We start from the raw sequence: 11,707 nt of genomic DNA, 5'->3' as shown, positions 1-11,707 counted from the left end.
GCAAAGAAACCTTGACATTAAAGATGCACATTTACAAGAACAAACGAAATGACACTTACTACTTATGTAACGTTGGTTGTTGTTGTTTGCGATATGGAAGGATCCTTCTAATCCTTTGTACATTTGGTCCTACGCTGTTTGAGGTCAGGTCCGATTTAAGAAAGGTCAGAAGCAGTTGGCTTTGTGGTGTGTGAACAAGGCTAGGCTTAGGCAAAGCTCCTTATCATATATAAACCAGATCAACAAGCACCTCCGTTGACACTGCGTGCATACTCCTCACTGTATTCCTCAAGGATCTTCACCTCCTAGGACCTTCGCTCTGATACTGGAATTCCATTATCAAGTGGCTACAACCATCATATTATCAGAAGGACTACTACAATAATTTGACAAGTACTTACTGCAGTACAAGGGGTCTTTTTCCTTTATTGGATTCAGTAACCAACCGCAGAAGCCATGGTCCTGGACGAAATTGAGTACAGCTCTGTTTTTGAGCCACAAACTACAGTGAGTACCACCCCCAGCCTTCTGGATATGAATCCTATTTAATAAGCATTCGGTGCTGTTCTAGTGAAGATTTGTAGCATTGTTTTGTTTCTATTAACACAAGTTATCAATTTAATCTTTTTCAAACAGATTGTTCAGGTCCTTGATTCTGATTGGCTTAAAACTCTTTTTTATTAATGGGCTGCCGATCTCAAAGTGTGTTGTTTGTTGACCATAATGCTGTCTTGAGGAACTATATTGCTCGGTGAATGAATGACGATTTATTTTCAATAAATCGTCGGTGCAATGAAACAAATTCTCGAGGAACGTTGCTGCATATGTTACATTGGATGATTGGGTCATTGATTATAAAATATAAAGGTCTGGCACATCAGAAATCTCTGAGTGCACAAACCAAGTATATGTGTCAAATAGGATATGTTCTAATACTGGTGTTTGTGTGTGTGTGTGTGTGTGTGTGTGTGTGTGTGTGTGTGTGTGTGCGTCTCAGGAGGAGCAAGTAGACACCGTGTATGGAAAAGTCTACTGTACCATTACAGGGGTTTCAAAACCCAACCGCCCCGTCATCCTGACCTATCCCGACATCGGAATGAACCGTAAGGCCCGGTCCGTTCCACCTCTCAGCCAATCGTATAGCACATCGACTCCCATCATAACTCGCCTGTCTTCTTGTCTTTGCTTTCTACACAGACAAGATGTGTTTCGAGAGCTTCTTTAACCACGAGGACATGCACGAGATTGCGAGACATTTCCCCATCCTTCATGTGAACGCCCCTGGACAGCACGAGGGCGCCGTGACCTTGTCCACAGAGTGAGTAATAGTTCATCTTATTTTCAGTACCATGTTCCCCCTTCTCCCTCTCCTCCTTGCCTGCCGTCTGACAAGAGGAAATGATTGGTTTTCTGTCGTTTTCAACCGCAACCTCTCTCTTAAACCACAAGGTACACCTATCCTACCATGGACCAGCTGTCTGAGACACTTCCTATCGTCCTCAACCATTTGGGGTGAGATCTTATAGCAACTAAGTCTTAACAGCAGAATGAAATGATCAGGGATCAGGATAAGAGCTCTCTGATCCCACCAAGATCTGACGTGTGTTTGTCTGTGTGTGTGTGTGTGTGTGTGTGTGTGTGTGTGTGTGTGTGTGTGTGTGTGTGTGTGTGTGTGACAGGTTCAACAGTGTGATCGGGTTGGGAGTTGGAGCAGGGGCCAACATCCTGATGAGATTTGCTGTGAGTTTGATGTCATGGAAACACACGCCACACACACACACACACACATTTTAAATAGAGGTCACAAACAAAAACAATTATTATACGTGTGTGTTTGTTACAGCTGAACTACCCTGACCTTGTCGAAGGCTTGGTTCTGATCAATATCAACCCCAATGCAGAAGGGATAGTGGACTCCGTCACAAGCAAGGTAAATAATCATCCTTCAATCCAACAGATTGGAACCATCAGTCATGGATTGACTGTCATTCACTGTATGACAGTGGAAACAAAACATGTTCCTATTCATGTAAAAAAAAAGAAAATCAAAGAGACAAAAATAAATTAGTTCAGCTCAGATTCAAATGAAGGATTGTAGATTTAATTGAACTGTGTGTGTGTGTGTGTGTGTGTGTTTCAGATCACTGGATGGACCCACACTGTGACCGACACAGTCATCTCACACCTGTTTGGAAAGGTACCGCTTTGTCGATCCTGTATGTGATAAAGGACCCCCCACGCTGTGTCCTTAGTCTCTCCAGGGTGCGGTCACTCTGCGCCGACGGACTCGTCCCCACGGTGTTTCACTCTCAGCCTCCTTGACCTTTTCAGAAAGAAATTGAGACCAACCACGACTTGATCTGCACGTTCCGCCACGACATCATGACGTACATGAACGAGTCGAACGTGGCTCAGTTCCTGCGCTGCTACAACAGCCGGACGGCTCTTGAGCTGAAGAGACCCATCCCCGGTGTGAACCTCAACGGCAGAACTCTCAAGTGAGTGGCTCTGGGGTCTCCAACCCAATCTCCGTTTATTCATATGTCCCGCGATTGACGCTCCACACGCGGTCACACTTGTTGGACTCAAATTCTGTTTTTAGTTTTTTTTAAACACACAGTTTTATTTTTTGAACTGTGTGTTTAGTTTGTGCAACAAAAAAGAACAACAACGTTGACCTGACCTGCCTTTCTGGGGGTTGTTTATTTCGGTAGGTGCTCGTCTCTGTTGATTGCTGGAGATGATTCTCCCTCACTGGAGGTAGTGGTCGAATGTAACTCCAAGCTGGACCCCACAAGGACCACCCTGCTCAAGGTAACCTACCTCCGTACCCTGTGCTTTATGACAGATCAACATGTTGTTCATATTGGTAAGCTGCAAACACAATGTGTGAGTTTCCTTGGTTTTCTGGTCTTTGGACGTAGGCTAGTCTTTAATCTTAAACATGGCTATTGTTCAAGAATTGTTCACTAGTTTTACAATAGGCCAATAGGTATACAATTAGTCCCATAATTAACCTAATGAGCTACACCTGTTTAAGCGCCTAATATTATAATAACTTCTACTACCTCTTTGATGAAGGCCTATTCTGCAATTGAGTGACAATAATTTACTTGGTCAGTCTTCAGCAAGCTTCTTTTTGTGCTGTATGGGACCAAAGTCAAAATAGCACGGCTTCATATTGTACAGTCAGAGCCGTGCCTGCCCTCATCTTGTCCCTCATCAACCTCTCTCTTCTTCTACCTAGATGGCAGACTGTGGAGGACTTCCCCAGCTGGATCAGGTAACCTAGTAATACACTAGCTAGCTCAATAGCTCCTCATATTCACCAGCGATTGGGGTTCTAGCTAACCTCTCTTTGTCCAACCCTCTGCTGTGTCTTCTTTCTCTCGACAGCCAGCTAAACTGACAGAAGCCCTCAAATACTTCGTCCAGGGATTGGGATACAGTATGTAGCTCTGCTTGATATTAAAACTTGACCATGCATGTACTTGAAACATTGCATGTGTAACTACGCACATTCAATTAAGCAGCAGGCTAGCCAAAAATGTTCATGCATACAAATAGGTTAAGGAATGTGGTCGAGTGGGCATGAACTGTTGCATACAATAGGTAAACATAATACAAAATGTGCTTGCGGTCATTCACCACTAGATGGAACCCTAAGTCAGATTATGGACTGGCATGTTACAAATAAGCGATCGTACTGCAAGCAGTACGATCTTTTTAACTTAACTTTAAATTGTCATTAGAAACACAACATCCAAATACCGTCCTTTGTATTTCTAGCTTGAGAAAATGTAAACACTGAATGAATACAACTCTCCGTAACGTGTGCGCATAAACCTCTGTCGTTCTCAACCTTCGCTCCTTCCACTCCCCCCTCCATCTTTTTCTCCAACCATCCTATCCCTTGTGTGCAGTGCCGAGCGCCTGCATGACCAGGTTGTCACGCTCCCGCACCACTTCCACCTCGAGCGTGATGTCTACCGACAGCGGCCGGGGCCGCGCGCACACCGACGAAGCTCAGCGCGGACTGTGGAGCAAGCCCAAAGAGCAGCGCGGACGCTCAAACACCGACCTCTCCATGGACGGAGTCTCCACCAGCCAGACGGAATCCAAATCCAAATCCAAATCAGTGCTATGCTAACACACTTGTTTATCTGTTCTTGTATTTCTGCTATTTTGTTTGTTTGTTGTTGTTGAGTTACATTTTCGTTTCACCCATTGATTAAGTGTTGAGCTGCATTAAAGTGCATTTTTGATTAAATGGGGATTTGCTGGTGAATGTAAAAAGGCCTACTGATTACTAAAGATCAGCCAACGAATTGTACATTGGCGCGGACTCGCGCGTGCACACACACACACACACACACACACACACACACACACACACACACACACACACACACACACACACACACACACACACACACACACACACACAAAGCTTACATCAGAAATATGAAATGTATTATTTAGTTTAAACATAGGCCTAATCAACAGTATACAATAATGTGAACATTATTCACATCATTTCGAATGTGTTATTATCGTCCATACATCAGATATGTATCATAGTATCCGTTTTAATATTTTATTTTGAAACATTGATGTTCTTTCTAAACGGCTGACCCTGTTGTAAAATTCTGTAAAATATTAGCAAAGTGTTACATATTATATAAATTCTTGGCCCAATCTCTGTGGGTTGTATTTTGATTGTGTGGTTTTTATTAGATGAAATTAAACATTTGAGTTCAAATGTCTCAATTTCAAATTATTACTTATTATAATAGTGTTGAGAATAGGATGTGAGAAGTGCCCATATATGACTTCCAACACAACATTAACGATTAACTGTTAACTACAATAGTTAATCTCTACTTAAACATGAAAGAGTGATTACAGTGCTAACCTCTTCTTTTCACGTTCAAATTTATGGATACTCATGTTTTGTAAACAAAAATATGCACACAAAACAAATAAACAAATAAAATTGAAGGAAATGTGTCATTATAGTCTGACAATGGGTTTGCTCTGAAACCCGAAATAAGCTTGGATAATAACACGCATACAACTACAGAATTTGTGCTAAAAGGTATTGTTTCAATCCCAAATGTCAATCTACTGGGTTGGCAGTATTCTTCACTAAACAACCTGTGTCTGACATTAAACGGCCCATCATTCAGACAGGCAAGAAGTCTACTCGGGACTCTAAATTAAATTTCATGAAATTAAGGAATCCGAAAAGTAAGTTAAGATGGGTGTTAGGAGGATCGTTACCGTATACAAGTATAGTTTTAAGTAGAATTCATTCGTATGAGTGTGTGTGTGTATACATTACATGCATGTGTGTAGAGAGGTGTGTGCGTATATGTGTGTGTGTGTGTGTGTGTGTGTGTGTGTGTGTGTGTGTGTGTGTGTGTGTGTGTGTGTGTGTGTGTGCGTGTTGTATGGAAACCATTGGAAACCAATGCTGTGTATTGTGATCTGTGTTTATTTATGGATGGGTCTTTATCACAGAGCCATGACCTACAATGCCACAGGTGATACCCTGTCATTGTGTGTGAATGCACTTTGATTGTTTGTATTGGGTCAAAAATTCCTGTCTAAGGGCTGTAGAACAACTTAAAGAGATGTAGGATGGATTCTGTCTGTAAGAATGTACTCGTTTGTGCAAATATAAAAAGGTTACCTAAAAGAAGAGTCTGACTTTTAATGTAGAACGTTATCACAGCCGCACTTTATTTTAAATCTGCCTTTATTTTAGGCTATGGAGCATTTAGTGACTAACTATTTAGTTGGTCAAATCTGATGAATATAACGTTATTCCTTTACTCTGTCAATATATTGACACTTGTGAGAAGTGATGTCTCTCTCTCTTTCCTTCCCGTCTTCATTTCCATTTAGATGCTTACTTACTTTCTTTCTATCCCCCTTTCATTCCAGTTGGCTCGCAGTGAGACACGTAGCGAGCTTTTATTACTGACCCTGCTGCTGCTGCTGCTGCCCCCGTGGCTGGACGCACGCCTGGCTGGCCACTACCTTCCTTCAGCCATGTTGGAAAACCTCGGGATCCAGCAGGAGCCTTGACGTTACCGCCAGCGTCACAGGCACAGGCAGCACTCGACCGGGGACAGCACTGTGCTGCGAGGAAAAAAAACACAGAGGGAGAGAGGGAACCCCACAACGGACAAATATAGCGACTCAGTGATTTCTAAGGTTGAAGGGATTATTCAAACGCACTGGATTAAGCGGGGAGTCGGCGTCTCGGGGGTAGGCGCGGCCGGTTGTCCGGGGCTACAGGGTGAGTGTGAACTGGTCCCACTTTAGGGTAAAATGAGTGAAAAAAAAAAAAAGCCCCACCGTTAGCTGCGCTAGCTTAGCATTCGGGGTAACATGGGGGGTAAAGGGGGTGAACACCGTTGCAGACAAGGGTGTGTTTTCAGATGGGGTTTGCCGGGAAATCACACTGCAGCAAGACCATATCATAAATATGAGTCATTTTATAACCCGGAGTCATTTGTATTCCTCGCAGACAGTAGTGCTGCATCGATCGAAACCACCCCTCTCTCCAGCGTTTGGGTGCAAAGGTCCAGACTAGAGATTATCTCCCTTCTACCAAATAATCCAACGAAAGCATGTGAGTTAAGCTCTTAGCACAACATCTGGATGGGTGGGGTATTTTTGGTTAATTTAAGGCAAAATGGGAAGGTGTTATAAGTCAATAATTCCCTCTACGGTGGTCATGGGCATGCCAAACCCCTCGGTCCTCCGCGACCACCTGAACTACATTTCGCAATGTTGCTGAATTATTGTCATTTTAATTAAACGAGGCCTTGTTTTGGGGTGAATACTATTTCTCTGTTGTAAGGCTACTTTACTGTAGGGAACTAGCTGTGCATCGTAATCATTATGAGATGAATACAAGGCTATACCTGACAAGTCTATCGCAGTTGTTGTCCACAACACCACTGTGTCCAGAGACGCCGCTGTGGATGTGCTTTTTTATTTCACAATGTGAGCGATTTGTGTGGCTGCCATCATTCAGAATTAGGTATTCCTCCTCTTTTCACTTGGTCGTGTTGTGAAATCGAAAAACCATTTCTGAGTAATCATGTTATCATGAACTTGTGGGCGTCAATATGGGCCTGAACATCTGCCATTAATATTGAACGAATATCGCTTGGCCCACAGTTTACGATGAAATATTTACAGGGAGTACTGGTCATACTGATCAAGGCTACAGTCATGTGGCCTCTGTGACCAATTTAACGCACAGCACAGTCTTGATGATAATCAGGTATCATAGGCTTAGTCATAGGCTAAGCAAGCAGGTTGTTTATGTTTTATTATTAAAATTTGATTTTGTTAAATACATTTTCATAGTTATACTCTGCAACATATGAATCCACCATGCAAAACGAGTGCGCATTCTGGTAGTCTTTTTCAGGAGCCCCCATTTTAATGTTGTCTTTACCTGGTCCATGACATTTTATTCAGCATATAATACTTACTACAGAGCTGCACAATACAGTAAATGAATGCTAAACTTCAGCTTTCCGTCAGTTTAATCCTTTGCTGCCAGTGTTCATATGGCAGTTGCTTCAACAAAGATAGGCTACGTCAGACCCGAAGTCACGAACGACAGTGGCACCCCTCGGATTTGAAAAGTACAGGATCCACATGATGTGTGCTGCTCACAATCATTTAATTCTGTGTCAGACAGGTAGCCCCCGTAATAATCTAGACTTGGGAGATCCTTCCTCCATCTATGTGCCCATGTTTAGACCAGGGGAGAAAGAGGTTTCACCTGCTGGCCCTCCCAGATGCAGAGGAAAGACAGCTGGCTTTCCTTCAATGGGGCCGTGCCAACAGGTGTGTCAGAGAGTGGGCGGGTGTTTCCTCTGCGTGCCCCGGCTATGTGACAGCGAGGAACCAGGAAGTAGAAGGACAGGTGAGGGAGAACACATCCAGGCGTGCAACCAGCCAGAGCCTCGGCGCTCTGAAAAAGCTGTCCTCATGCAGTTTTGGGATTTCCTGGGTTGCACCAGTGAAGGTACGGCGTCGGTTGCCATGCTGGCTTTTGTTCTCTTGTCGGTTGGCTTTGGGTCTCAGCCCAGGTATTGTGAGAGAGATATAGGGATATAGGCTGAGGTGTTGTTGGAGAGATAGAGACGGTGTGTCAGGTATGGGCTGAGGCGCTTGAAAGGAATTTGCTCTGCTCGCCGCTGTGCAAGCACTTGCATGTGGAAACTTCACGCAGTGGTAGACGACCAACAACAGAAGGTCTCAGATATTGTCTTGGTGTCGTTTGATTTTCTTTTGTTTGTTTTTTAAACCAGAGACGTGACATGGTGCTACAACTCTTGACTGGTGTTAAGTTTCCTGTACACTAGAGAAGAACCATAAATGTCAACAGCTTTATCAAAGTGGTGTTGCCTTTATTCACTTGGTCTCTTTGTCCTAAATGACTATAAAAATACCACATTTAGTTCATTATCAAACTCCTAATAATCTGTATTGTTATTACTATTTTTCCTACTGGTACTACTAAAAGATTGCTTTGGCCAGCCACATTGGATATGATATTTCACGTTGATATGCCTTGTTGTGGCTTGCCAAGCCTCAAGTTAAACTCCTAGTAGGCATCGTAAATAACCTTTTCAAAACAGCCTTGTCAAAAATAAGATATTGTGGAAGGGTTGAACACACCTTAGATAAATTCACTCAAGTATTTGGAGGTCATCTGGAGATTTTGCGTTGGCGGCTTTTCCACTGGCTGTGTGGGCAGTACATGAACAACACGCATTCTAGCAGAGCATTTGTCTTTCATTGCATCTCCTCCTCCACCAGTATTAAATATATTCAATTTAGAAAGCTTTTTGAACAACAACTGGAACTGGAACAGCAGGAATCGGGAGTGGAATCCACTCGGATTCAGTAATAACAAACAAGCACCATTCCTTAAAACGCATGGACAATGATCTGACTGACAGGATGACAGAATGACAGAAGGACGATCGTGGTGCGTCACAGCCCTGTAGCACACTTGCCATGCTGCTTTATTGATCACTGCAGTGATTTCAGTTCACAACATACATCCACTACAGGGATGAAGAAGTATAATCTGACAGTTGGTGACAATCAGTACCTTTTCGGTTACTAAATGCGTTGTCTTCTTGGTATTCGACGTGTTCTTACCAATAACGAAGTTGACTATTTATTGTAAGTGAATAGTGAGTGCATGTAATCTGCTTTGCTGTCGGCGGGCATAATAACTAGTTCTAATGTTTAACCCTGATCAGTGCTGCATAACTAGCGTGATTTTGGTAGTATAACGGAATCCGAGCAGACTCTGAGGAACCCATGTGCAGAGGAGAACGTGCATAGAAAGACCCAAGACCACCGTTTTTTGGTTGTAGGTCTTTCACACATTCTGCACTTCCCACTGATGTGGGAAGTGCAGAATGTGTGAAAGACCTACAACCAAAAAAACGTAATGATTAGAGTTGACTTTGTACTGTCGTCAATACTTTGTGCCCAGGGCATGCACAGAATGCAGGATTGCCAAAAGGCAGTCGCTTGTTTTTTTCGTAACAGTGTTTTTCGACTAAACTGCAACCTTAGAGCTGAGCTCACACTGTTCAATGAGAATCACAATAAAAAAGGTGATACCATTGTTCCTTTAAAAGGCTGCTACTCGGTAATAATGGCCATCTTTAACTTCCAATGCTGGTTGTATGCACAACATTGGCACTAAAGTGACTAAACATTGAAGACCTTTTCCAATAACGAACCAAAAGTTGACGCTTGTATGCTACATGATGTTTAACTGGGGGTGTGATGCTCAGAATTTAGCTTAGGTGCCAGTAGTTGTGCCTTGACATGCTTTTTCTTTATCCATACTCTGTACATAGTGTTACATCTTAACTCTATGGCATTACACCACAGTAACCTCTTAATCTTGATCAAGTGAGGGATTTGTGTGTTTTGTGTTTCAGGTTATCGGTAAGCGTGACGTTGTTTACTGTGCGGCTGTGGTTGTTTAATTGTACAGTGTCAGACACCAGACTTGTGACACATCCGTTCCCTCATCCTGTGCCCCAGGGGATGCATTCTTGTATTGGATCGGCTCTACTCATTAGGAATAAACATACCTGAAGCTTTAATAAATGGACTTGGAAGCAAATTTCAATTTTAGATTTGTGTTTGAATCCACCTACTACAACAGATACAGCCATGATCATGTTACCAATTGACATAGGAAGGCGATTTGTGTTCCCTATATGTTTTATAGGTATCGGGTATAGGTGACCTATACGGGTTGTTGTTGTATGGAAGAAAGAATGATTGATATTTTAGAACCACGTATCTCCATTGGATTCAGAATAATCCCAGGCGTCGTGCTTCATGCCAGTAGTGCTTTATCATACCTGATACCACGTCTGTGTTTTTCCTTTGCTATGTTGTAGATCAGATTAGATCAGGAGAGCTGTTGGTGGCTTGGCTGTTGCCTTTCAGTGTAGAGTTGTGCAACACTATTAGCCTAATGTCGTTGATGGCCTGCTTCTGTAGTATAACCAGCCAGAGGCAAGACTTTTCCGCTGTGAGTAGGACGGAGAACGACACACCCGAGAGTGTAGGCGAAGTGGAGAAAGAAAGAGAGCGAGGGATTGGCGAATACTGGAGAAATAACCTTAAAGCACTGGTTTACACCAGAGGAGAAATGTACCAAATGGAGCTGAAGCCAGACAAGTCCAAGTCTGTTTAACTGCTTTATAGACGCCGTTACCGCGTTGCTTTTTAAAATTGCAATGATAAGGTGAATGAATTAAGTGACTAAGAACACGGCTGCTTGCTGAAGCATTTACGTGTTCGATTTTTTTTTAGATTTAGTGTTTTAGATAAATAGGACTTGTTACATTTACACACTTTAACACATGCAAAGTGTTTGACAGATTCATTTAAAGCCAAACCCTGCAGTGACGGGGATGCCCACGGTTGAATAAATTATTATATTATTTCTCATACTTAATTAAAACTTAATTAAGTGCCAGAGAGTGGAAAACAAGGACAGTCTAAGATGAGTGTGAAGTGGAAAATAACATCAGAACAATGTTATTTAAAATAATGCATTATGTTTGGTATGGAGAACAAGTGTTCAGGATCATTGCTCTTCTATGGCTTATGGTTAGGGCAGTCAACCCAGTTCCCTATTCATTTAGGCTTATTGAGTCTTTTGAGATGTGTGGCTTTTCTGTAATTTTAATCACATGTTTCTTCTCTCTCTAGATCTTTCCAGGATATCGTATGCTGGTGGTGAGTTCTTTTCTTGAACGTTTTCTCAAATGTTTCTATGAATACATTAAGCATATATGATTAATTCAATGTCGCAATGCATGTAATTTTTCCAATTTTGTGAACGGAGTCACATCATGCACATAGTTCCTTCCACGTTACCAATACGATAGAGAATGTATGTAACTGGGTAGCTTGCGATGAGTCTTGACTGGTAACTCTTGTAGTACACCTATCAATGGATGACTGTTATCTGGTAACTGAGTTGGTGACGTCATTTAAAACCTTTTCCATGGCTATGGTTAGTTTGTTCCATATCACCTGGCCTTAGCGAGGGTCTGGGAGTGAGAGAGAGAGAGAGAGAGAGAGAGAGAGAGAGAGAGAGAGAGAGAGAGAGAGAGAGAGA

General features: G+C 42.6%; 2 protein-coding genes across 11 annotated transcripts in view; both read left to right on the top strand.

Annotated features, from left to right (window-relative positions):
* The first annotated feature begins 231 nt into the window (after nt 1-231).
* LOC115545333 (protein NDRG1) lies at nt 232-4,762 on the top strand. Its single transcript, XM_030358367.1, has 12 exons — nt 232-507; nt 998-1,103; nt 1,198-1,318; nt 1,450-1,512; nt 1,680-1,740; nt 1,844-1,930; nt 2,141-2,197; nt 2,332-2,498; nt 2,715-2,814; nt 3,248-3,283; nt 3,397-3,448; nt 3,924-4,762. Exons 1-12 carry the CDS (start codon nt 457-459, stop codon nt 4,148-4,150), a joined length of 1,128 nt encoding a protein of 375 aa, XP_030214227.1. The 5' UTR covers nt 232-456; the 3' UTR covers nt 4,151-4,762.
* A 1,277-nt stretch (nt 4,763-6,039) lies between these two features.
* Nucleotides 6,040-11,707, top strand: part of LOC115545331 (focal adhesion kinase 1) — a 54,956-nt gene continuing 49,288 nt past the window's right edge. For 9 of the 10 annotated variants that reach the window (XM_030358360.1, XM_030358362.1, XM_030358358.1 and 6 more), the window contains exons 1-2: nt 7,846-8,059; nt 11,296-11,322. In XM_030358360.1, the coding sequence (XP_030214220.1) occupies nt 7,861-8,059; nt 11,296-11,322 (226 nt within the window). In that variant the 5' untranslated portion in view covers nt 7,846-7,860. Of the gene's footprint in view, nt 6,308-7,845; nt 8,060-11,295; nt 11,323-11,707 lie in introns of those variants that run through there. The other variant, XM_030358364.1, reaches the window with a different exon arrangement.

Source organism: Gadus morhua, chromosome 6, assembly GCF_902167405.1.
Source record: "Gadus morhua chromosome 6, gadMor3.0, whole genome shotgun sequence".
Classification (NCBI taxonomy): domain Eukaryota; kingdom Metazoa; phylum Chordata; class Actinopteri; order Gadiformes; family Gadidae; genus Gadus; species Gadus morhua.
Note: the sequence above shows the minus strand (reverse complement) of the source record. Positions and strands in the feature narration are given on the sequence as shown.